The sequence below is a fragment of the Chelmon rostratus genome, chromosome 1 (assembly GCF_017976325.1).
Source record: "Chelmon rostratus isolate fCheRos1 chromosome 1, fCheRos1.pri, whole genome shotgun sequence".
Taxonomy (NCBI): Eukaryota; Metazoa; Chordata; class Actinopteri; order Chaetodontiformes; family Chaetodontidae; genus Chelmon; species Chelmon rostratus.
In genome coordinates this window covers 30,147,495-30,173,041 of record NC_055658.1, presented here as the reverse complement: position 1 = coordinate 30,173,041, position 25,547 = coordinate 30,147,495, and the positions used below count along the sequence as shown (strand labels likewise).

At 42.4% G+C, this 25,547-nt stretch overlaps 3 protein-coding genes across 4 annotated transcripts in view; 2 read left to right on the top strand and 1 right to left on the bottom strand.

Moving 5' to 3' along the window:
• Nucleotides 1-103: 103 nt before the first annotated feature.
• On the top strand, nucleotides 104-6,682 carry LOC121603832 (BTB/POZ domain-containing protein 1-like). 2 transcript variants are annotated; one of them, XM_041933094.1, is made up of 8 exons: nucleotides 104-684; nucleotides 1,788-1,944; nucleotides 3,009-3,114; nucleotides 3,221-3,418; nucleotides 3,650-3,779; nucleotides 3,884-3,971; nucleotides 5,624-5,770; nucleotides 5,886-6,682. In XM_041933094.1, the coding sequence occupies exons 1-8, from the start codon at nucleotides 260-262 to the stop codon at nucleotides 6,042-6,044; spliced, it is 1,410 nt and encodes a 469-aa protein (XP_041789028.1). In that variant the 5' UTR covers nucleotides 104-259; the 3' UTR covers nucleotides 6,045-6,682. The 2 variants fall into 2 exon arrangements, with proteins under 2 accessions (XP_041789028.1, XP_041789020.1); XM_041933086.1 differs by having other exon boundaries at nucleotides 3,587-3,779; nucleotides 5,886-6,681.
• An 8,961-nt stretch (nucleotides 6,683-15,643) lies between these two features.
• On the bottom strand, nucleotides 15,644-18,931 carry LOC121607495 (RNA guanine-N7 methyltransferase activating subunit-like). The gene is made up of 3 exons (XM_041938335.1): nucleotides 17,899-18,931; nucleotides 17,464-17,634; nucleotides 15,644-16,584 (listed from the first exon to the last, which is right to left on the bottom strand). The coding sequence occupies exons 2-3, from the start codon at nucleotides 17,631-17,633 to the stop codon at nucleotides 16,302-16,304; spliced, it is 453 nt and encodes a 150-aa protein (XP_041794269.1). The 5' UTR covers nucleotide 17,634; nucleotides 17,899-18,931; the 3' UTR covers nucleotides 15,644-16,301.
• The window catches only part of homer2 (homer scaffold protein 2), a 31,010-nt gene continuing 23,742 nt past the window's right edge, over nucleotides 18,280-25,547 (top strand). Inside the window, exon 1 of the mRNA XM_041938321.1 lies at nucleotides 18,280-18,936. Coding sequence (XP_041794255.1) covers nucleotides 18,932-18,936 — 5 coding nt within the window. The 5' untranslated portion in view covers nucleotides 18,280-18,931. The remainder of the gene's footprint in view (nucleotides 18,937-25,547) is intronic.

The following is a 25,547-nucleotide window of genomic DNA, read 5'->3' as shown; positions in this document are numbered from 1 at the left end:
ACAGCACTGTTACCTTCTTTGTTTGCTACTTTGAATTCAACAATAAAGTTTAGTGAAAAAAATGTTTTTCAGGACGTGTGCGCCTGCGTCAATTCTGAAAAGACGCAAGCTAGCAGGTAACTAGCTAAACATCTGAGAGCGATGGCGCCCGCCGCGATGGATACCACGTAATAAATACCGACACATACGGTACGGTCGGTGTATGTACGTGCGCCATTGACGGTTCTTTATAGCATAAAAAAAATAAAAGTGTGTCGTTATGGCGACCGGGAGCGGCGGCAGCGAACGCGGCGGCTTAGCGTCAAACCATGACGGTCAGGAGGCAGCGTCCAACTCGGCTCAGTCTGGAGCCGCAGCACTGCTCTCCAACGTGCCAGCCTCCGGTCCTGCCCGGTCCGCCTCCCCGCCTGTCCTCGGCCTTCACCGGGAGCCCATGTACAACTGGCAGGCGACGAAGAGCTCCTTGAAGGAGCGCTTCGCCTTCCTCTTCAACAACGAGCTGCTCAGCGACGTCAGGTTCATAGTCGGGAAAGGCAGACAGGCCCAGAGGATACCGGCCCATAAATTCGTCCTGGCCGCTGGCAGCGCCGTGTTTGATGCCATGTTCAACGGAGGGATGGCCACGACGTCGACGGAAATCGAGCTGCCCGATGTGGAGCCCGCAGCCTTCCTCGCCCTGCTCAGGTGGGACAGGTGATCACAATGCAGTGTCAAATTCAAGCACACATAGTCAGTGTGCATGTTCTGCAACACACAGCTTCATATACATTTGAAGGAGGGTGTTTGTTGTTGCCCTGCACGCTGCGATCAACTAACTCATCATGCAACTCTCAGATTATTAAAGACTCTTGTAGGTACACAAGCATTAGCTAAGTACAGTGTTGTGTAGAGCTGGACCAATCAGTAATTAATGTATTAATTGTTCATCAACGAAAAAATGTTCTGCAGCAATTTTGCTACTTGATTAACTGCTTAAATCGCTTTTCAAGATGAAATTACACATATTCTCTGATTCCAAGGATCTGCTGCTCTTCTTGTGATAGAATGTGTTGTAGAGCTGCAGCAACTGATCAATGAGTTGTCAACTATTACATTTATCTGCAAGTTTTTTGATAATTAATTAGTTTGAGCATTTATTAAAGAAAAGAGGCCAACATTTTGTTAAATGTCAATATTTTCTCCTTTTTTTTACTCTTCTGTGACATTAGCAATATCTTTGGGTTGTGGACAAAACAAGGATGTGATCTCAGGCTCTGTGAAACACTGATCGACATCTTTTGCCGTTTTCTGACATTTAAGACCAAACAGCTAATCAGTTAATTGAGAAAATCATCAGCAAATTGATTAATACAATGAAAACAATCATTAGTTGAATCACCTTTGGGACAGATGCTCAAGACAAATTCTTTCTGATGTACAGAGAAAAAACAGCTTTTATATGAAGAGCTGGGATGGGATGGGAGACAAGCAAAAACAAACAAACAAGCAAATGCAGTCTAAAATTGTTGGAATGATGGAAATCAGGTGCATGAGATTATAAATCTGACCAGACATTTGACCCTGGCTTTCAGACAGTGTTTCATACTCGTGTAGATCAGATTTCAGTCTGAGGTTTGATGCCCAGCCCTTGCGGTTTTGAAGAAACATTTTCTCTTTTGCGACACCGGACACAATCAGTCTACTTCCTTTTTTTCAGGTTTGTCAGTCTAAAATGTGATGGCTCCACTTGTCTGAGTTATACAACATGAACACCTGACTGCACATGTTGTTCTGTTGCCTCTGCACAGGTTCCTGTATTCTGATGAGGTCCACATTGGTCCAGAGACTGTGATGACGACTTTGTATACGGCTAAGAAGTACGCCGTCCCTGCCCTGGAGGGTCACTGTGTGGAGTTCCTCACCAAGCACCTCAGAGCCGACAACGCGTTCATGCTCCTCACTCAGGTTACTGCATAGTACACATTTGAGACGTCAGCTGTCTGGCATTAAACAGCTTTAAGTGCACCTTTTGGTTTGCCACCTTAAATTTCATTATTTGTCTCTGAGAATCTTGAATTTCATTTGTGGTGCTCAAAGCCTTGAAAAATGACATTTGAACACAACATGCCTTTGCAGAAATGGTGGTTTAGATAATTTACTGACTGTACTGTGATCAGTGGACATTGGATCTACTTCCTGTCAGAGACATACATTGATGCACATTGATATCTGGTGCCTGTCCAGAGAAACTGGGACAGTTTTTTTGTTTTCTGTAAGTTTGCAGTTATTTCCAAATCTCAGCACAGAAAATCAAACCCGCTGCTCGGCCAGGAGAAAGTGAGAAAATATATTCTTAAAATTTTAGCTGAACTCATCATTTAAGGCATAAAGCACCAACGTAAGAGGATTTTGAAGCATGGCAGGAGGAGAAAGTTTCAATAACAGACTGGTCTGATTTTTAAGGACGTTTTTTGGGGCAACATATGAAATCACGTTAGAACAATTCTTATCTTCCCATCTCTTGGAGGCTGTATCAGCCTCCACAAAGGTAAAGGACAAAGCCATTTTTCTTTTGTTATATCTACCCCACACCTTCCTCCAGCTACTGATGGTTGAGTTTTTATGACGTTAGCTGTTCTATTTTTGTTTCATGCCACCGTTTGTTTGATTTTTGTTCTGCTGCTGGCTGCGGTGCCTTCAGGCTGATTCATGATCAAAAACAACTCTCTTTTTTTGTGTGTGTGTCCAACGTGTATAAACCGCCTGAAGCAGCCCAGAGAAAAGAGACACGTTCCCAGATGATTACTCTTAATTATTACTGTCATTGCTTGTGTGATGTTTGAAGGATATTTTTGGCCAAAGCCTAATTTGTTGATGTTGGAATATAAAATATGAAAAAATATACTGACGCAATATTTAGTAAATAAATGCTTTTCTTTTACGGCTTTTGTACTTTTGCTGCATGTAAAGAAATGACCAGTATTGACTAATAGATACTGTATGTGTTTTCTTTTGTGCTTTGATTACAGGCAAGGTTATTCGATGAGCCTCAGCTTGCCAGTCTCTGCTTAGACACCATAGACAAAAGCACTGCGGACGCAATAAACGCAGAGGGCTTTACAGATATTGACCTCGGTGTGTGAGTCTTTTTGACCTCATATTTCTTTTTCTACGACGCATTTGGATGCGAAACGCTGAATGCTCTCTGTGTTTGTGTGTATCCGGCGGTTTCCACGTGTAGACACCTTGTGCGCGGTGCTACAAAGAGACACACTCAGCATCAGGGAGAACCGTCTGTTCGGGGCGGTGGTACGCTGGGCGGAGGCCGAGTGTTACAGACAGCAGCTTCCCCCGACCTCGGAGAACAAACAGAAGGTTCTGGGCAAAGCCCTCCCCCTCATCCGCTTCCCGCTCATGACTGTTGAGGAGTTTGCTGCAGGTAAGCGTATCACAAAGATAGAAATCGTTTCTAATGCTGCATTGGCACTTTTTTTTCCAACACCATACTGACCAATTCAGCCATTACTGAACATATTCGTCATGTTCCTGATGTGTCCATACAACTCGAACCACAGAAACCAGCTTGATATTCTTTCTTGTACAACAGGGCCTGCCCAGTCTGGAATATTGTTCGATCGGGAGGTGGTAAATCTGTTTTTACACTTTACAGTAAACCCCAAACCACGGGTCGACTACATTGACAGGCCCCGCTGCTGCCTCAGAGGAGAGGAGTGCAGCATTAATAGATTCCAGCAGGTTGAGAGTCGATGGGGGTACAGTGGTACCAGCGACAGAATCAGGTGAGGCGACGAACAGACGGATCAATTGTAAATCTGAGCAAACTGAGTTGTGGTTGCAATTTGTTTTTCATTTCCTCTCTCTGTTTTTCTTTCTCCCTCTGTAGATTCAATGTTAACAGAAGAATATCCATAGTGGGTTTTGGCTTGTATGGTTCAATACACGGACCCACTGACTATCAGGTCAACATACAGGTAACTTCAGGCGTTAAGGAAGGATGATGTCGATGACATCATCAGTGTGATGTCTCTGTAGGTACTGGGAAAATACACCAGTTTTTTGTCTTTTTGGGATAATTCTGAGGAACATATCTTTCATTTTTTTCATTTCACAAAAAGCCAACCTTCTCAAAGTGTAACGTTGTCTTAATACAACTGGCAATGCAAGAACTTAAGTTAAAAAAAAAAAATAAGCAGATTTATGTTTTTATTTCAGTTTCATTCAGAACATATATACAAAATCACATTCATCATATCTGCTATTTTTTCCCTCAAAATTTTACAACTTAGTGCTTATAGGGGCATGATAACAATTACGAAACAAAAATGAGGGCAGAGCTATAGTGACAGAAAGAAAAAATAATAAATGAAATACAACAGAGTGGGATAGACAAAATACAATAAAATAAAAATAGAATTAAAAAAATGATATCTGATCAATAATATAGATCAAATGGGTTCCTCACTTTAACTGTATACCCGTTGCAGGGCTCCACCTTCTAGTGAATAGATCTTTTTGAAGTCTTAGGGAGTATGTTATTTGTTCCATTTGGTATACTTCCATTATTTTTCCAGTCCACATACTGTATGTCGGAGGGTCAGGCTTCAGCCACTGTACTGTGATGCATTTAATCACTGTTGCTAATAGTATTTGTACAAGATATTTTTTGGCTCTTCCATTAATGCCTCTTGGTAATAGACCTAGTAAAGCCACCATTGGGTCCCTTACAATATTTACCCCACATACCACATTAAGTGTTTTAAACACTTCTTTCCAGAAACTTTCCAGTTTCGGACAAAACATGTGAATCTGATTGCCAATATGTAGATTTATGTTTTTAAACAAAAAAACCCTTTGATCCAAAATACTTCAGTAAATCTGAGCAAACATTTGATGCCAGTGCTGATACTTGACATTTTCTTCAGATATCCAAACACTTTGTTCCAGCAGTGGTTGCAGTTTCCCTTCATTCTGTATGTTGTGTAATTCCTCTTCAACTAAATGTTTCATGCGTTTCCCACAACCGATGTGTACTACCTCAGAGAGCTAGTGTGATTTAACTGTGGCTTATCAGTGCAGATGAAGTGCACGAATACTTGTTAAAACTGGAGAATTCTTTACTGTCAGTTACCAAAAACTGTATTAGTGTTTTACACGGATAAGGCACAATGCACTGTGGTGTTTCGTGCTGGTTCCAGACCTCTGAATCACCACCCACATCTCAGATTTCCTCAGTGATTCAAATACTGTCTGTCAACTTGCAGAAATCATTTAAATCTAAAGGCTTAACTGTCACAGTACTTGATAGATTTGAAAATGACAGACTGATGATTTATATGGCGTCCTGATCCTGTGATTTAGGGGCCTCTGTTGTGTAATCACAACATCCCCATGATGCTCCAGTTTGAGCCCACTAACGTGGGTATAATTTAGTTAGAGACATAGTGGTGGTTATATGTGGTGGATCATAAATGATTTCATGCACATTCAGCACTTTTAGTTACTAACCAGAAAAATATGCCTCCGCACAGATGAACTCAAAAATGCAAAGTATGCAGCCAGCTGTGAACTTTTTTCCCTTTGCCCCTCATTGTTCATTTAGTAAAGACATTATCCTGTCCTGCAGATCTTAGAGAGCGACAAACGCATTACACTGGGCCAGAACGACACTGGTTTCAGCTGCGACGGCACAGCGAACACGTTCAGAGTGATGTTCAAAGAGCCTGTGGAAATCCTACCCAATGTCAGCTACACTGCGTGTGCCACCTTAAAGGTCAGTCCGAACTTGCTGCATTTTAAAATATGTCCTAAATTCCATAAATGAACATGATCTGTTTGAACCCAGGCTAGGATTAACCTGTTGCCTGCTTTAACATTTCACTCCTCAGGGCCCAGACTCCCATTATGGCACAAAAGGGATGAAGAAAGTGACCCAGGAATCAGCGACAGGGACCAAGACGACATTTTTCTTTTTCAGCTCACCTGGAAATAACAATGGTACGTCAGTGGAGGACGGGCAGATTCCAGAGATCATCTACTACACCTAGACTTAACTAGACTCATGCAGGTACACTGAACCAGGGAGACCTCAGACTGCTGGGAAGACTAGACTGCTGGAGATATACGTAGTGCCTCATGATCCCTTGGAATTAAGAATGTGTGTGTTTGAGTGCGTACTTGTGTGTGGGAATGTGCCGTATGTGTGTATCTTGTCTATAGTGGTGTACAGACGTGCTCATGAATGTGGAAACAGTCGGAGTTGTGGGAAAATCACAGTTCTGGTGTGAAAAAAAACGTTTTTTGGGCATAAACTTTATCACCAGTTGTAAATGATCTAAATACTGACGTCCTGTCTGTGTGTTGTTATCAGTGCAGGAGTCTGTTCTGCACAAGTGAAACTACAGAGACCGCTGCCATTTGTTGGTTGACGCCATTTCACTTTGTTATATTTGTCAGTTTTTGCTGATGCATTTACTGAAAGTCTAATATTTGCATATTTTTTATTGTGCACTGTTATCATTTATTCAGCAGGTGTCTTCAAGAACTTTGTTTTTGCATTGTATCCGATCCATTTGTGTTATGTAACTTTGCCAGTGGTACATGTAATTTATGACTTCATGTTTGCTTACACTTCATTAAAGTAAAAAAAAAAAAAAAAGGTCCAGGACTCTTATGGTGAAATAAATGAAGGAAAAAAAAGTTTATTTTTAGCTTTTTGGCAATAAAATGTGGTAAGACCAAAGTAAGACTGTTTCCTTTTAATAAATCCAGATGAAGTTGGTCTTGGGTAAATCATTTGTCTAGTTTACGTCGTTCCCCTTTCTGCCACTAGGTGATGCTAGATACTCCATGCAGCCAGCTATCACAGCCAGATAGACTACTGCCAACATGAACTGGGGTGCAGGAAGGGTCGATCAGAGGTTCCTGTCTAGGGCTTGTGAGATGATCACTGGGATGAGAAAGAAAAATCCGCCTCACAAACATTTCACTGGCGTCTTTAGGCCTTTAGTTATTCGAGCTAAACAACCTGAGAAAACTGCTTGAACTGCTTGAGAAATGCACGCGTGGAGGAAGTATTTAGACCCTTCAAAAGCACCAAAGCAACAACATACATATATACTCCTTGTTGAGAAGCAGAGGTTTAATCTGAAACAACATATTTAATAAGTTTATCATGTGTTTTATGTAAACTATTAATCTGAAAAGTAACTATAGCTGTAAAATAAACAGAACTACTGAAATGGAGATACTCGAGTAAAGTACAGTCCTTGAGTAACACAACACGTGAGGAGGGATTGCGTCGAATAAGCAGCATTATATTGTTGCAGCTGATCCAGGTGGAGCTATTTCTAACTGCTTTATATACTATTTGGTAGTCAACATTTTAATCTATAATGTAATTAGAGTTTTAAAAAAGTAGTAGGAGTAAAAGTACAATATTTGCCTCTGAGTGCATTGGTATAAAATTTAAATACTGAAGTAAACATACCTCAAAATGTTACTTATATGCAGTACAGACAGCTTTACACACTTTCCACCACTGGAAGCAGCTTCATTTTAAGGGATCGAAGAGGTTGATGGATGATCAGCTTTTAGGCTAATCATAAAGTATTGCCAAAATTTCTGAACAACTCCTATTTCAATTAATACGAAAGCTGCAATTGAAAGTGCGACAAAGTGTGTGTCCCTCAATTCTGGCTTGAACGCAAATGTGAAAAAAGCAGAAAAATATCAAGTGTTGTCAGTTTAGCCTGAGTTATGTCCTCCTAAAGCTCTAAAGTTGTGTCTATAGCACAGAGATGAAGAGCTCTTAAATTGCATAACACACGGATCCATGTGAGGAAGGCAGTGGAAACAAGGCTGCTTTGGACGGCTGTGAGTGGGCTTTGACGAGGAGAGTGATCCACGGAGGCTGTCAGGTGAGTCACCGGCAGTTGAGAGCTTCTCCTGCCGGCTGCCCACTTAGACCGCCTTTTTAACAGAAGAGAACCAAGAAAATCAGCTTGAGACAGGTTTTCAACACCCACCAGACGCAAAACACTCAAAAACCAAGTGCAGGTAGACGACAGCCTGCTCTCACCTGCCTGTGCAAAAAAAAAAAAAAGGACTGTTTGAAGGTCCTGAGGGACTCTGGAAACACAAGCTTCATGAAAGCTCCTGTGTTGTATTTCAGAGGGTGATGGAGGGACGTCTTTACTGATACTGAGGCACTGAAGAGGTGGAATTTGAAGTTTATGGGGAATAACTCCTTGCAGCTATTAGATTACAAATCCGTGGCAGTGATTTGTGATCTTGTGAAGTGTGTGGTTGTATTTCTGTCTGCTTGTTCGTGTGTGTGTGTGTGTGTGTGTGTGTGTGTGTGTGTGTGTGTGGGTAGATAGCAGCAGCAGTATGGGCTGTATTTCTCATTTTGAGCTTTCTACTTGAACACTGACAGCAGGGGAGTGGATTTATGCCTCTGCTGTTTTTGACAATATGACATATGACTGTACAGAACTGAAGTGCTGCAGAGTCAGGCTTACTTTGCCGTTAGCAAAGCAAAACAGAGTAATTCTTTGGTCAAACGGGCTGTTGAACATTCAAAGTGGCCTCGAAAATGCGGCTCGACCTGCTATGGTTTCATGTTTTATGTCGCAGGACAAACACAAATACTCTTCACAATAATCCCATCATCTGAAAGAAGCCACAAAATAATGAGTGAATGACAAAAAAACTGATTGTAGCAATGATGGAGAGGATGAAGGCTGAAGCCAGAGCTCATTACGCCTACCTTCCTCACAAGACGAAAAATAGAACAATTAGGAGCAACCTACACAGTCCAGACAGTGAATAAAATGGTAGTTATGCAGATGAAACATACCTAAGTATACATGCGTTTACTCATATATCCATTCATACAGCACACACACAGTGTCATGCTGCACACCGAGCACACGTTAATACACATAAACAGTGTAAATAAACAGTTCAATGTGTTGTTTCTAGACAAATTTGAGAATTTCTGAATTCCGCTGAATATTTTCAGGTCACCCTCAAGATTTGATCCTCGATGATGACAACAGCTGTGCAGGTTTCTTGAGTGATCACCAAACAACTTCAATCAATCAGTGATGTCAGATAATTCAGATTCACTTTTCAAGTGAAATGTGGCTGAAGGAAGCGACAGGATCTACTCTCAAAAGGATGAGACTCACTCAGATGTGAAGAATTATGCACAAGACTGTCATTAAAAATACATAAAGTGAAAGCGTCTCTTCAGCGTTGCTTATGGCAGTCGCAGCCTGTCTGCTGCGCTTTTAACGAGCGCTCCACAGATTCAGCATTGCTCCCCTGCAACGTTGTTCAAAAAAGTGTAAAAATTGATGCTGCAGAATATAGTTTTTTTGTTTTTTATTCCACATTTTCTTCTTCCTTGTCAAAACCTGTTGCCTATAATACCCACAATGCAATGCAGCCAGAGATTGGGGAAGAGGAGTAGCCGACAGAGGTGTGATAAACTCCCCTTCCTCTGAATCCGCACCCCCAGATTATTATTTTTTTAATTTTGTAGTCTTACACGCAAACCACCAACGCTGACTCGAGTGACATCACATAAGGCAGTTCCTCAGACTTTACGCTGCTCCCTTTGAAGCTGCAAAAAGCTGAATTGGGTTAGTCTGAGATTTCATTCATCCTGAAATTTGACTTTTTTGAAATTTGCCAGGGTAATTCATGTTAGCTGGTCCATTTATTCAAATATCCTGCACCCCCAGTTAGCGTGACACGACCTCTGGCTGTTATCAACATTTATGCCGACTGTTCTGGTGCGAGATCCAGCTCTGTGTGTGTGTCCAGGCCACTTCACAACAACATCAACCTGCAGGGATGAGGGAGCGTGTGTGTGTGTGTGTGTGTGTGCCCCTACTTGTCCAGCTGGTGGGAGTAATGCAATCTGTATTCCAGTGATGTAAGACTGTAATTAATTACCACGTCCACGTATAGGACTGTGTGGCGAGCATCAGTAACCCCCTGAGCCACTGAATCACAGGGTGTCGAGCTTTGCTCATGTCAAGTGAAAACTACTCATTTGTGACTTCTCACACTTTATAATTCACAAGGGGAAAGAGAAAAGGAGGGTCATCGTGGCTTTCCTGTCTCACTGCAGAGAGGGATACAGAGGACACATGTGGATGTGGTTACAGTGACGGTGGAGATGGCAGTATGATGAACAGTCCAGGTGGTCCGGTGCAAAGAAATACACATCAAACCAAAATCTTGTGTAATCAGTAGTGACTGATTCTACTGATCTTGTGTTACTAAAGCACATGACAGTGTTGGGTGAATTCTTGAGCACAAAGGTGTGCTCAGGTGGTTTAGCTAACGAGGCAGGAATCACCATAGCAAGTAAAATGAATTCCTCCCCTACTGGTTTCCAAAAGGGGAACATGTCGTTTTTTCCAAAGTGAATCCTCCCGTGCCCTTTGAGTGTGACTTTCATTAATATTCAACGCCGTAAATATCGATGAGGTGCTCTGCAGGGTGTTGATGCTTGTCATCCTTTAACTTTAATTGCAGCCTTGTTAGCGGCGAACACAGAGCGGGCTGAAGAATGCAAGCAAATGTTCCATGTCGTACTCTGGCGCTGCCGAATTTAGGAACCAATTTAAGAGAAGAGAAAGACAGCTGAGACGTCTCTCACAAACCAGCATCATTTCGGCATTGAAAAGATTCTCAGTGCAGTGTGTGTTAGGTCTGACATGTCAGCCTGTCCCTCAGATAAAAGCACTGGGTGGGATGACAGAGATGCACTCAGCAGTGGATGTGAGGTCCTTGCAGATGGTTCTTGATTGATCGACCTCTACAAGTTCTTGGTCCTGGATCAAACAGGTTTGACAACAAGTATCTTACTGAGTGTGGCAGTACTTGAAAAGTAAAAGTAAAGTGCCTTTACTGAATTTAACAAATACAATTTAACATGTATTTTACCTGAGGGATTAGGATTTATTTAACAGCTTGAATTCCTAATTATTTTCCAAACTAAAACTTAAATCAAAGAATGCCATCAGCGTCTAAAATACAACACACTGTTAAAGATTAAACCAGTGGTTTCCAACCTTTTTTGACTTGTGACCCCTTACAAAAAGCACTGTCGGTTCCTGCTGTTAGCTGTTCTACCAAAGAAAGAGTTCTCACAGCTTTTCATTTCATTAAAATTTGATGCGCAAAGAGGTACAGTACAACTCTCCAGTATTTCACAAGAAGCAAAGATTAGAGAAAAATGAATACAGCTTTGTGCCACAGTTTTTTTTCTTCCTCTCCCATTAATGATCTCACAGATCGCTCAGATTCATCTTGGAACCATTGGATTAAACCAACTGTATATGCAGTAGTGAAAACTAGCTCCACTTTGACCCGCCACAACACTAAAATGCTGCTTTCAAAATAATGCGTCACTATGAACAACTGAAAAAAGTCGTATACAATAATATATCAGTCACAGGACAGTTCTTTTACTTTTCATACTTTGAATCAATTTCCGTACTTTTACTTAAATGCAGAACCTGTACTTGCATTGGAGTATTGTTTGTTATTGTATTTGTACTTTTATTTAGGTAAAGGAATTAAATACTTCCTCCTCCGCTGAATATTATAAAAGCCTATTTTCCTGTGGAGGTACCACCAGATATAATCAGACTAACAAGCTCCCCTCGGCAGCAGCAGAGTCCACTGTCTTCACATGGATGACCTGAGCGGCTGCATGATTAACTTACAGAGCATGCAGTTGGATGAGCAGGGGACAAGATGTTATCAAACCGGATCTGCTGTGGCGATTATTAGGGTCTATTCTTAAATCTAAGTGCACATATGAGCGCTTGCCTACTGTCTGCACGTGTGTGTTCATGTGACGGGGTGTAATTGTGTACTTTACAAAGCTGGGGGGGCGTTTATTTCAGCACAAAGAGGAGAGCAAGAGTATTCCACCATTCACACGCGTCACGCACTACATGAACCCTCCCCGCTGTCTGCTGGGGGCAGGCTGGCCTGGGCCAACCTTAGCCCCTGCACTCTCCAACACCAGATGTAGGTCGCCGAGTGCTGCAGGGGCTGGGGGATGTGATGTGTGTGTGTGTGTGTGTGTGTTGGTGGGGAGGCTGTGTTTTGTGCACACACGTGTATGTGTGTATGCACTTAGACAGTGGGGGGAGATAGAGTGATGATTGTAGTGGATGAGTTCATCATCAAGGACATGGCCCCCAGCACACTGTCTCCATTGCTGTCACATTGCATCGTCGCAAACAGGCCACATGAAGCCCGACAGGCCGGCAGACCCGACCGAGGGGACTCTCGCTCGTCCCTCACCGCGGCTCTCTATTGTTTTCCTTCTCTCACATTCTCATTCTCGTGCATTAACAGCTTATTAATTAAAATCTAATAGGCAATGGATTTGATTATAGAGGGCACTGAAAGTTTCATGAGCTCCTCTCCAACAAGTAGCTGAATGAATCCCTCGCAATTCTGTGCTGATCCCTTTCTTAATGCAGCAATAACACATCGAGACAAAATCCTCAGGGCCGAGCTCCTGAGGATTTCAGGACGCCAGTGGATCTCACTCTGAGGGAAACAGTCATATTAGCTGTGCACCACGTTTGCTCGTGGCTCTGTGAGGCCGTACTGAGCTGAATGCTAACAGCAGCGGGCTAACAATAAATGCTAACATGTTCACCAAATTCCTTTAGTCTATTAGTCTGCTTACTTTGCTAATTAGCATGCAACATAAAGTACAGCTGAGGCTGATGGGAATGGCATGGCTCTTGCAGATATTTGAATACACTTAAAATTTTAAGTTTGACCTGGTGATGGCGCTACATGGAAGGTTAAGAGAAGACAATCCATCAAACGGCCAAAACGTTCCACTCAAAACCACAAATGTGCACCTTCATGTTGGTGCTGGAGGAAAAGTCAGGGCGTCCTCTGGGGACCATGAATGTTCATCCTGTAGTTGTTGGGATAATTCAGCCTGGACCACAGTGGTGGACGGCTAACATCGCATCGCTAACAACATCTCTTCTTCAACATCTTTTAACTCTGGTTTTTGTGAAGATTAAAAAAAACGTACCATTATCAATTAGCGAGCTTTGGAGGTGCTGGCATGCATGCTTTGTAACTTTTGGACAGAGCTGCGCTAGCTGTTTACAGTCTTTGCGCTAAGCTAAGCTAAGCTAACTGGCTGCAGGCTCATATTTAACCGATAGACATGAAAGTTCTCCCTCAGGAAGCAAATTAGCATATATTTTTTAAAAATTTACAACTATTTGACTGTAAAATCATGTTTATTTTCTAGACACTCATTTCTTTTCCATGCCACCAAAGTGCAACAGTAACATTTAGATATTTGTTTGCCAATAAATCTGTTTTACTTTTGCCGCCTCCCTGCTGTGTGAAGACGCAGTAATCTGGGGTGAAGTTTCTCGAATCTAAACTGATTACAGCGGTGATGGCAGCCTTTCCCGCTGCGTGCCAGTCTCAGCACATCCCCCACCCACTTTCTCCCTAACCCCCTCCCTCATCGTCACAGCTGATTGCACTGCTGAAGTCCAAATGAACTGCTAACCTCGTCTTCAGCAGGGCCATAAATAGACGCCACAGAATGGCATTCAGGCGCTGATAAAACAATGCAGAGTGTTGTGGATCAGCAGAGTGGGCCAGTGTGCCCAAAGTCACCATTTGTTGTTACTTCATTAGAGATCTGCTGTGAGCGGACTGAGATACGCAAGTGCTGACATCTTTAGGCAATGAGCTACACGTGCCATAGCCAATGATGCATGCAGCAATAATGTATTAATGATGCACATAAATATTTCAGCTGCTTTTCACAGTGTGAACTATTGGTCTTAGGCTTCTTCTGAGCCACTGACTGTGAACGCTGCTTTCCCTCCACACACAGTACAGCTGTTCAGGCCATGTGGTTTAATGTGCCGTCCATTAGACTGACATTAAAGGCTGAAACAGTCATGAATTGTGGCGTCAGCAAATTCTTGATTTCGGAGCCTGTAGTGAGAGAGAACCAAACAATTACTTCTTCTAGGAAAGAATTTGTTGATCTAAAATTTTAATATATTTAACTGAGAGTTTAAAATTGAGAGGGTGCAGTGGGGCCATCACAATGTTTATCAGAGCAGATTAATATCTGACACAGCTTTATAAAGTGACTCCACCTAAACACGGGTCAGATATTTGCCATCTCAGTGGTGGCATTACATGGTCTCAGGGGTCCCAAACTCTAATTACTTGGATAACATCAGTCAGGTTACTCTTTGATGGAGGCCACTTGGCACTCATCACTTTAAAACCAGAAACAAAGAAACACCTTTTAAACAAAACAGCCAGAATGTACATGTTGCACAGTTCGGTGCAGCTTGCTAAATGTTAAATGTGGAGTAAAGAGACGATTAGTTACACAGTTACTTTCCACTAAATGAAATGATTACTCCAAAATACAAAGGCTGGTGAAAAATTAAAGATGAATTTTCAGGCTAACAAATGTAATCAAACCGATCTGGCCCCTCCGGGTGGGTTGCTTCAGACCCCCACTCTAAAGCTATGTCCACCTATTAATCTGTGGTTCCTCACCTTTTCGTCTTATAACCCCTTAAAGGATAACTTTCGTTCTTTACAACCTGGACCTTATTTGTAGCATTAAATACGACCATTTACTCATCCAGACAACTTTGGTGGCATTTGGAGTCGTTTTGAAGAAAACAGCCCCAGAGGAGCGGCGCGTATATCCGTATAATGCGAGTAATCGGGGCATCCATGCGCAGCCTCTATATAACGCATAATCTGCGGCGAAACTCGTTCATATTCCAATATTTAGTTATGATATGCTGGTGCTATTCCCCTCTGAGCCAGCGGTCGGCTAGTTTAGCTGTAGTTTGGCACAGCTATGGTTCGTTATTGCGTATTTGTAGCCGACTGCTGCAGAGTCAGCCGTGTTGTGGCTGGCTGCTCGCAGCGCCCGACGTTCGGTAATGACATCATCCACGTAAGAGGTAGTTGCCTAGAGACGCCGGATGTTGATAACATGCCACCACGGGCTCAGAGGGGAATAGCACCAGCATATCATAATATTGGAATATGAACGAGTTTCGCCGCAGATTTTGCGTTATATAGAGGCTGCGCATGGATGCCCCGAGTACTCGCATTATACGGATATACGCGCCGCTCCTCTGGGGCTAGTTTCTTCAAAACGACTCCAAATGCCACCAAAGTTGTCTGGGTGAGTAAATGGTCGTATTTAATGCTACAAATAAGGTCCAGGTTGTAAAGAACGAAAGTTATCCTTTAAAAAAACTCAATGCCTACTTGCAACCCCTTGTCACAAGTTATATCTTACTGTGAACATAAGCTGTGAGAAAAATCAAACAAAGATCCATTTTTCCTTCTGTTTCAAATGACAGATGTTAGTGGCCTGTCCGATCGAATACTTATAAACTGACCTTTGAGATCACTCAGATTAAAAACAGCCTAATTTGGCATACCAGACTATAAATTGTGCTTTTAATCATCTTCCAATTCACAATCCAGTGTTTCACACTTGTGCATCCCTACAAAATGCCCATTAGTGTGCTAACTTGGACTGACACACAGTCAGCCCCATAGCCTCACAAAACAGAAACTAAGTAATTAAGAAAATACATGTTTATTGACAACAGCTCAGTTCAAAAGTATCCATATATACTATCGTGACACAGAAAAATAAAACTGCATTAGAAATAGATTTTCTCTGGAAATTCAGATTCACTGTTTGCAACAATACTGTACTGTATAATTCAGAACACCCTGATATCAAAGCATGTTAAAAATGTAGCGGCAAAACTATCTGAGCATAAAACGACTCCTGAGTGATATTTCCCACAGCCCACATGTGTCATTTCAGTGTCATTTTCAATGTTGAAAATTACAAGTATGTCATTATCATTCCCAAAATTTTAATGAAAAAAAAAAAAGTTCAATGATTAAAGGGCTGAGCAATATGAAATATATATATACAGTGCTTAGGTTTTCCACTGTCATATTACCCAAATAATTCTGAGTACCTGCTTTGTATTTTTAATTCAGACAATAAAATTGTCAATCACAGTGCTGAAAAAGTTCCACAAGTTACAATAATGGACAGTAAATTATCAGTTGATCTATTGCTCAGCCCTTGCTTATGAAGAAAAAAAAAACATCAACGGTTGCACATTGCCACATATGGTATTGCAATGCAAGCTGTAAGACTGCAAATACATGAATACTGACAACACCTGAGAGATTAGAGCTCATTAGCGGTCATAACGTGGTCTCTGATGATGGGAGTTGTATTCCTGGTTGGAGCTTGGAGGGCCTGACTGATACCTACTTCCATGCCCCGAGTGCCTGTCTCTGTCACTGTCTCGGTCTCGGTCTCTGTCATGCCAGTGTTGCTGCCCACGTTGGTCCCCTCTCCAACCCTGGTCTCTGCCCCAACCTCGGTCTCCTCCCCAACCTCGGTTTCCACCCCAACCTCGGTCTCTACCCCAACCTCGGTCTCCACCCCACCCACGACCTCCACGGCGGTCCTGGTACCTAGATGGAGACAGATATAAATGACTTCAATACTAATAACTTAAAATTTTACTGTAACCTGAATTTGAAAACAATAAACCTCACATTAGGGGAAAAGAAAAGCTATTAGACTATAAACTATAAGATTACTGTAATGCCAAAATACATTGTAAATACATGTCGAAGATATTACCACAGATGAATTATGATCACATTTTTAAACCACATTTCCCTTTACATTGAGTATTTTTCACACAATGCAAAGGACTATTTTTCAAGATAGTTAAAACTGCATCGCTTAAACAGGGCACACCATCTATTTACAGTCATAAAGTCAGTTTACTAATCATAAGGGGTACTGTGCTCAGCCTGTTAATATAGTAGTTGTAGTAGTAGTATAATGGGTTCATTGGCTCTGGAGAAACTTTTCTTAAAGGCAAAGATCTAAATTCAACTTCTGTTATATTCTTGTAGCTCCAGCCATTATGATAACATGGTACTAACCAAAGTAACAGCTGAGATATCAGAACACAGTGAAAACACAAGCAGCCACATAATCAAACAGGTTATAAGCAAACACCCATTTAAGTCAGACTTACTTGGAACACAATGACTAACAAAATTACAACCTGATCTGTCTCTTGCAAAACAGACAAAATCCCACAAACTATGGAGCCAGAGAAACTCAACAACATGGGCAACATAATCGTCAAATCATGTCACTCCTTTCACCTAGCTCTACAAAACCCTGCTCCAAGATCACACTGTTGCACCTTGTTAACAGAAAGTCATTGTTAATAACGCTCACTGCACTAATCCTAACAATGAATACATGTCGTTATGTAAATGACAGATTATGAAAAGCGCCTGGGTCCACTTTGTGAGCTGAAGGGACGTTACCTGTTATCTCTGCCTCTGAAGTTTCCTCCTCCACGACTCCTCCAGTCCTCAACAACAGGTGGGGGGTCAGGTGGTCGGCTCAGATACTGCTGGTATTCATGGTCCTCCGAGGAAAATCTGTGGGCAAACAGCTCCTCGTACTCCTGCAGGTTTTCCGTAGTCTCGGTCATACTGCAGTGATAAGGTGAAAAGATACAGAACCTCTGGATACCACGGCAAAGGGTGCAAACACAGCTATATAAACTGATATCCTGTTGACGGGCGGACATGTCTGTTTTGATGCCTTTGCTACATCATACAAACCAAATTTCCCAAGCGGAACAATAAAAACTAAACTGCTCTGTATGGGACGAGCCAGCGTTAGTCAAAGATAGCGTACGTGTAAACACAAAAAAACAAAATAAAACATTCTTAACGGTAGATTTCAATACAGACCTTCAAACGAGGCGAATGTTAGCTTTAGCTCCACATTCATGAAACGACTTGTCTGAACAAATTTCCCTTGCGGTACATCGCTCAAATGCTTCCCCCCGGAACAAATGAAGATGTTTCAAAGGTTCCGGGAGCGCGCGCACCTGAAAGTGATTGATGGCCGTTACCTGCCAGTTAGTAGCAGGACCGACGGTCAATAATCACATCGTTTAAACTCTCTTATTTGATACCAACAGTCGACTTGGAAGCCCAAGTTATAGCGACATAAATTTGAGTTTAAAATGCCAACGAGTGGCGCGGCTAATCGCATAAATTTGCCATAACCGTTATTTTTGCTAAATTCCCATCAACTTCGTAGCCGTCGTAACCACTTAACATGTAAGTACAGCTGAATGTAGAAAACCTACCGTCGTTGTTTGTCGTTTTATAAATGCGTGTTTTGCTAATTAGCTAATTGTGGGATTATTTGGTGGTTCCAGACCGCCGTTTGTGCTAAGACTCAGAGTTAAACCCCACCACAGGTTTAAAAAAGTGTGGGTGGCTCAGGCAGGAGAGCGAGCAGGTGGAAGCCGCTCCGTGTCGCTGCTGCTGCCCTTCAGTGAAACACAATCCCGTCGGGGGAGGACGAAACTCTGCTCAGCGAGCAAGCAGGGAAACGCAAACATCAACTTAATTCACCGGCGCCGATTGTTTGAAGACGCAGAGGAAGAAGCCAATCCGAAGTGGGATTTATTCTTCCGCGTGTGTGAAGGGGAAAAACAAACAAGCAAAGAGAGAAAACTTCCTGAAATGACCGGGATTCTGTAAGACCGTGATCTTGACAACCCGGTGGATCGAGTTTACGAAGAAGTGCTCTCATATTTCAGCTGTCTCCCAGCAGCGAGGGGACTTGTTCGGAGCTGGCGCACGGGGAATGAACTCTTCGGACCGCTAATCATCTTTGGACTTTGACTACGCTTTAAAGCACAATTTCTCCCTCAGTCCACAGCCGATAGAGCCCGTACACAAAAAGGAGTTGTTCCTCAAGTCCGCGGCAATGGGGTGAGTAATCCAGAAAGCGCTGCCCTTCAGAGCGCCTCTAATGACACCTGCACTGACACAAACGTTACGCGTGTGTGCGATGGAAAATACGGGAAAAAAAATGCCTCCACAACTGTCCAGTTTGCCTGTCAAGCCTCTGAATAAATCTCATTACACACAGCCGCTGTTCCCCAGCGCTTGTCTGTCCGTGCTGGGAGCAGAGGAAGACACCAATTTACTCTTTTATAGCCAGATTATTTGGCGGTGTGGGCAATTTAGGAGGTGACTTCAGCTGCTCTTCTCTGTCTGAGATAACACGATTTCATGTGCGAAAATGCTTGATGCCACATCTCTAATTGTGGGCTGTAATTTTTGAGCGGAATTTCAGATGGATCCGTGTAATTCCTCTTTGAACACTTCAGCTCCCCCTCACCTGTCACTAGGAATATGCTTTGGAGAGGGTTGTGATATGGAGGTGTCAGAGCCAACGCTGCCCACAGATATGGAGAGATGGTACTTCTGGGAGTGTGTGTGTGTGTGTGTTGTCCACGGGCTGGAGGTAGTGGTGTACTCCCACAGTTGTTTACAGGGTACAGTACATTATTTTGCCTCCATAGTCTACTGTGGTGTGAATGTTGACTCTGTGGCTCAATGCCACAGTTATGCAATCAGCAGCTCTCTTCACATCTACATACCTTACTGAGTTTTCTCGCTGGACTACCTACTCCTTTGGCTTTTATTTGACTCAGAAATAGCAATAACAGCAGAGTATAATTGATTAGTTTATTGCAGAATCAAATCTGCCCCTGACTAATATATGTAAACTTCATTAATGCTTCCATCTGCAATATTAAGAGATCTTGATTTATGCGAAAACATGAGGCAAGGTGTGAATAATAAGCAGCATTAATGTTCAGTAATTAAGGAAAAATTGCCAGCTAGTGTCACAGCGTGGGTTTCACCAGAGCAGACATGTATTTTTTTAATGCGTAAGAAACCAGTTCAACAGTCCCGACTCCTTCTCAAGAGACTGGATTACTCATCGAGCAGGTTTGGAGCAGAAGGGAGTTGGTAGTGTTGTGTCATGAAACTGTCCCGGTGGACCGGCAGCAGCAAGGCAGGAGGTCACACCTACTGTACTGACAGAGACATGGCAACAAGTTTCCTTTTTCCAGCGTCCTGGTTTCACTCAGTGCCAACCAGTAGTATCACTTGCCAGCTGAATAGTTTTTGGAAGGCGGGAACAAACGGCTCCCAGGAAATTTCATCTGGCCAGCCATTCTTTAAACCCACTGTTCTGGGTCACAAACTGACAGGATTTGTTAAGGGCTGCTGCTAATGATTAATTTCATTATTTTATTATTTTCTCAATGAATCAATTAGTTGTTTAGTCCATCAGTGTCAGAAATCGCCCATCACTAGTTCTCAGAGTGCATTCTCAGACACAGTTTTGCTTAAGAAATGATAAAAAATGTATGATTGTTAAATTGATCATTTTCTCTCTGAAGTCCTTTAATTTTCAGGAAAAAAGTAAAAAAAAATGCTTATCCTATTGTCCTAAAACCCAAGATGACATCATTAAATTGCTCTTTTTCCCAAACCAGCACTTACAATAATAGAAATATTCAGTTTCATATTGAATAAGACAAAGAAAAGCAGGAGAGCCTCACAATTTAGAAGCTGAAAGAGGTTTTTTTTTTTTAATGGTTGCAGATTGTTTTTCTGCTAATGGACTAATCAGTTAGTTGATTCATATGTGATCATTTCAGCTCTAGATCAAACAGAAGTGAAAATCAAGATTGAGATCATATGCTTGCTCAGTTGTGCAATCTATTACCTCTTGATTACATGTGGTAATGGTGCAATGTGGACCGCCCTGAGTGACCAGTCATTAAAGATAAGAGTGTGTGTGTGTGTGTGTGTGTAGATCGTTTGTGGTGGGGTTTTGCAGGATTTTTGCCAGGTGTCCCTTTGTCATAGATTGAGTTATAGATTAACTATAACTCTCTGTTTCTTGTCCCTTTTTTAGCATGGGTAGCATTGATCATGTGATCTATCAGTACCCTCTTGACCATGACACATTTGCTATTGATCATGCCATTACCGCATGATTTATAAAGCACAATGCTGTATGCCTTAGTCTAAACTATAACATTTTTTTTTCTGCAGAATTACCAATAAATGAAATGTATGTAATTGGAGATCGCTGAATTTAAAGAATGTGTGTAAATTCTGATAATAACGGTGGGAAAGAAAGTGATGGTAATCGTATTTTTAAGTACAGTTTCGCAGCTCCTCGAGCCCCTTCTTAAGCAGTCATACAGACAGAAATGCAGTCAGCATATTGCTATTTAAATTAAGCCATCCTTGGAGCAGCCCTAACACAGGGATAGATGATAATCTCCTGCCTTGCCAGAGAGTGACAGCTAAAGGCTTAACACTCATTGATTAGGCTCTGTGACATGTGACGTGGCAGTGGGTCTCTTGGCTGCCCGGGCGGGAGAGTGGACTGTAAGCCTAATCGGAGTGTGTGTTCCCCGTCTGCGGCTGGAGATGAAGACTGTAGAGGTAGGGGGGGTAGAAGCAGGTCTTAACTGTTTAAGAATCACGGGTAAATGAAAGGGGACAGACTGACGGCGGATTGGACGTCTCCTCACCAGATGGTTGAGGCCTAGGAGGCCATCTGCTGCCATGCTGCGCTTCTGTGGAGACTTCCTCACTTCCTTTCTCTCCGAGCTCTTAGATTAAGTTGGGCTCTGCATCCTTTTGCCTCAGTGTGATGGAGGAGGACCTGCTGTGGTTGCTGGTTTGAATCTGGCCTACTGCCTTTGCAGCATGGGACTCTCTCTCTCTCTCTCTCTTTCTATCTCTCTCTCTCTCTCCAGTTTAATGAGCTGTACTGGCATGAGGTACTGGCAGTACAGTATACTGTATGCTGCCAAAACATTGTAAGTAATAATGAAGGTCACCTTTAATAAAGGCAGTAAAAATGTTACAGACAATGGTAAGGTTAAAAATATACAATGTTAAATGCACATTATCAATATAGTAAAGATGTAGAATAAGAACGAATCCAGGCTGTAGCTAATAAATAAATCAATAAATTATTGGTCTAACAATAATGTTTTTCATTCATTGCTTGTCCAGCTGTGCCCCCGCTCCCAAAAAAGTCATCATCATAAATAGACACAGCAACCTTTACAGGGTGCATGAGATAAAAGCAGAATTTTTTTTTTTGTCAGTCAGCTAATCTGACATCGGCTAATCGTTTCAGCACTAGATGATCAAAACATCAAGTGATGTCATGTTTTCTATTACTGAATGAAGCGGAACAAAACAAAATCCCAGTGGCCGTCGACCGCTCGCTCTCACTTTAATAATGTTTCAGACCTTCATGAATTTCACCTGTTGAAGTTCTGAGGACGGAAAGGATTTTTCCACAGCTGTCAGTAAGACTTTCTTGTGTGTAAGAATTGTGCAGTGATAGCTTAAGAACACCAGTCATGAAATGTGACTCTCTGTTCAGACAAATTAATTCATTTCAGTGTTAAGTGTTTGTCTCAGTCTGCGGGGATCTTGGACTCCAGGTTATTGCACAAACCCGCCCTTCTCTGACCTCCCGACATCATTAGTGGAGCAGCGTGTTTATTGCGATAAAAGCCCAGGTGGTGTTGTCGTGACGATCCCACAGAGCTTTCCTCTCCTGCTTACTTTGCTCATTCGCTCAGACGGAGCGCCGCTCTCACTAATAAGGCAGCTCTGCTCTCCAGCAGGCCTCGCAGGTAACAATGACGGAGCGCCTCAACTCTGTTCTTCTGACATATGAGCAGGATTACACCGGCTAATGAGGATTCAACTTATTAAATTCATTTTTTTTATGTTCACAAACGAGTGCTGCTTTGGTCGTCGCAACGCGTTTGTTTCTAATTTTCCATTTTCATGTTGCCAGTCACCAGATCTGTGCACCCTGTGACCTAGATATGAGTTTCTCATTTTCCCTCACTGACAGATTTGGGAGAAGATGTTCTTTTGTTACTCAGTGCCACAGAAAAGTCAATTGTAACTTAGCGTATTGTTGTTAGCGCCAGCAGAGAAAGTGAGGAATGATACGTGTCGGTGTTCCTCCCCCTGATGCACTGTAGGTATTTGACAGGTGACTAATGCTGCCTTTGTCATGGAAGTTCTTTGAGCAGACAGAAATGTAAATTCCTTGTATTAGTCAGACTACTTGGGATCATAGACAGCATTTTCTGCATATTCTGCTGGTGATATAATGATCTTAAGTAACTGATGTATTCAGGTGATTTTCCTACTTACTGCCTGTCTCATGGAGACAAAGTGAGCATCGTGAATGTGACACAACAGCACTTAAAGTGGTGGAGTAATATATGTGTTCACTGCCCGTACATTATGTACATCAGCATGCGCAAAAGACTTTGAATGCTCCCAAAGTTGTGTGTTTCGATAATAAGGCTGTTTGCTGTGTGTGTTTTCATCAGGTGGCTGACATTAATGTGGTGCATTTCACTGAAAGTGTCTGTTCAGGTTTGTGTTTTGCCTCTGGAGGATTCAAAGGGGGACAAAATATTTCTAAACAGCCCAATGACCCTATGAAGTCCCACCGGCAGAGAGGTGTTGTCTCGCTAATGAAGAGATCATATTATCACATCGCAGGCTCGGTCATATCATTGTGCCTGTGGGTCTTCAGCCAGCAGTGCCTGGATGTACAGTTGGCTAGTTTATTTGTCCTCAGCTCATTTCACCCTCAAACATGATGTGAAACCCAGACATCGTGTGTTGATGCTATCTCTCTGCTGACCCATTTAGAGGTAGACTTGACACCTCAGTGATAATACCGCCAGTTAAGAAAAAGCCTCCGCTCATTTTACTAAAGAGTATCACATAAAACGACGAGGGTAATCAAATCTACAGCGTGCATAAGCATATGTCTGCCTCTTCATTTCGAAGCACTGCAGCATTGTCATTTATCCAACCCTTCCATTAATTTATCCACACTTGTGTGATTGTATCTGCTATTGATTCGTGGAGATGGTGAAGTAACATTCAGTCTCTGCAGGAATGCGACGAATGTTGCCGTGCACATATCTGAAACTGCCGATTACCCGTCAAACATGCTATAAAGCCTGTTTGAGGTTTGATGTGTAACTGTTTGACCTGATCAATATCTTTGACCACTGACTGTGTGATGGATGTGGAATATTTGTTTGAGGAATGAGGCTGGAGTGACTTCGTGAACTCAGGAATCTGGACGAGGCTGTTTTCTCATTTGAAGTTCCTACATACCTGAATCCTACAGGTGCAGCACAACGCAAATGCAACGTGACTGCAACCCTCTCGCATTAATATCACCATCCAAACTTTGAGTCAAAGATAGAAGCTGCCTGCTGCTGTTCACACTTCTTCTCAGGACACGGTGTCATCCCTCGTCATCTTAGAAATGTCGCCTTTAAGCAGCAGGATTATCCTTCTCTTTAGCGAACTTCACTTAAAACTCCGGAGAATGCTGTGTCGAGGTAAAACCCTGCTACTGATCAAGCTAACATTTCACAGGATTTAAGAGAACAGGACGCAGGCGGGCTTAGTCGTGCATCACTGCTAACCTGGCACACAACACTTTTCCTCCTCAGAACTGAAATCATGGTGTCCGAATTCGCGTGTAATCATAACTTCTGTGATATAGATTCATTACAGATTATTCCTTACGGATGCAGATTAATTCAATGTAACAAAAAATGTCACTTTTATATGAACAATGTTGAGCTTTCCGAACAATTTGACTTAGTCGTCAGGTATCCGGCTGTCAGCACATTTCCTTCACTCTTAATTTAGTCTTTAGCGGGCACACAACACAATTGCTGCATCATCAGTGTGGATGGGCCTGAGGTGTGTGTGTGTGTAGGTGTGTGTAGGCATAGACAGCGTGGACTCACTCAAACCCCTCCCCACACACACACACACACAGAAATGCACACACACACCTGTAAATTATTTAAAGCACCATATGGGGGCCGAGCAGTGGGAGATAGAATTCAGCGGCCGTAAAGTCCCAAATGTCGTCTTCTTTTTTTTTTTTTTAATCCAGTAAAATCAATCAACCTAATGCTTTTTATCTGAGAAAAGCAGATCACTGGATTCCACCAACAGTTGTGTGAGTGCATCCATGTGTTCAGCAGTGGCCTTTCACTTCTCTTTCCCTGCCAGTGTGAGCTGGCTGCAGACGCTGCCCCTGCAAAGGTCAGCTTGTGTGTTTGTGTGTGTGTGTGTGCGCGCGGGTGAGTATGTAAAGTGACAACAGTGATCTGTATAATGGGTTTTGTTGTTCCCAAAACAGATGAAGGCTGAGATTAGGCTTAAAGGGGACAGTGAATTTATTAGGCTTTCATTTCTGTGAGAACCATAATCCCAATGGAAGCAAAAGCTTTATTAGCTCATGAATTTTTGCTGGCTGCCTGCTCGTCTGCCTGACATTATTTGCAACAGGCCCTCGTGGAACACCGAGACCGAATGTCCTCTTGACAACTTGCTTTTGCAAGTTGTTTTCCTGCATTACAACAACAACAATGGTACCATCTGCACCCTGTTAATGAAACCTCTCGCCTTGCCATGCAGGA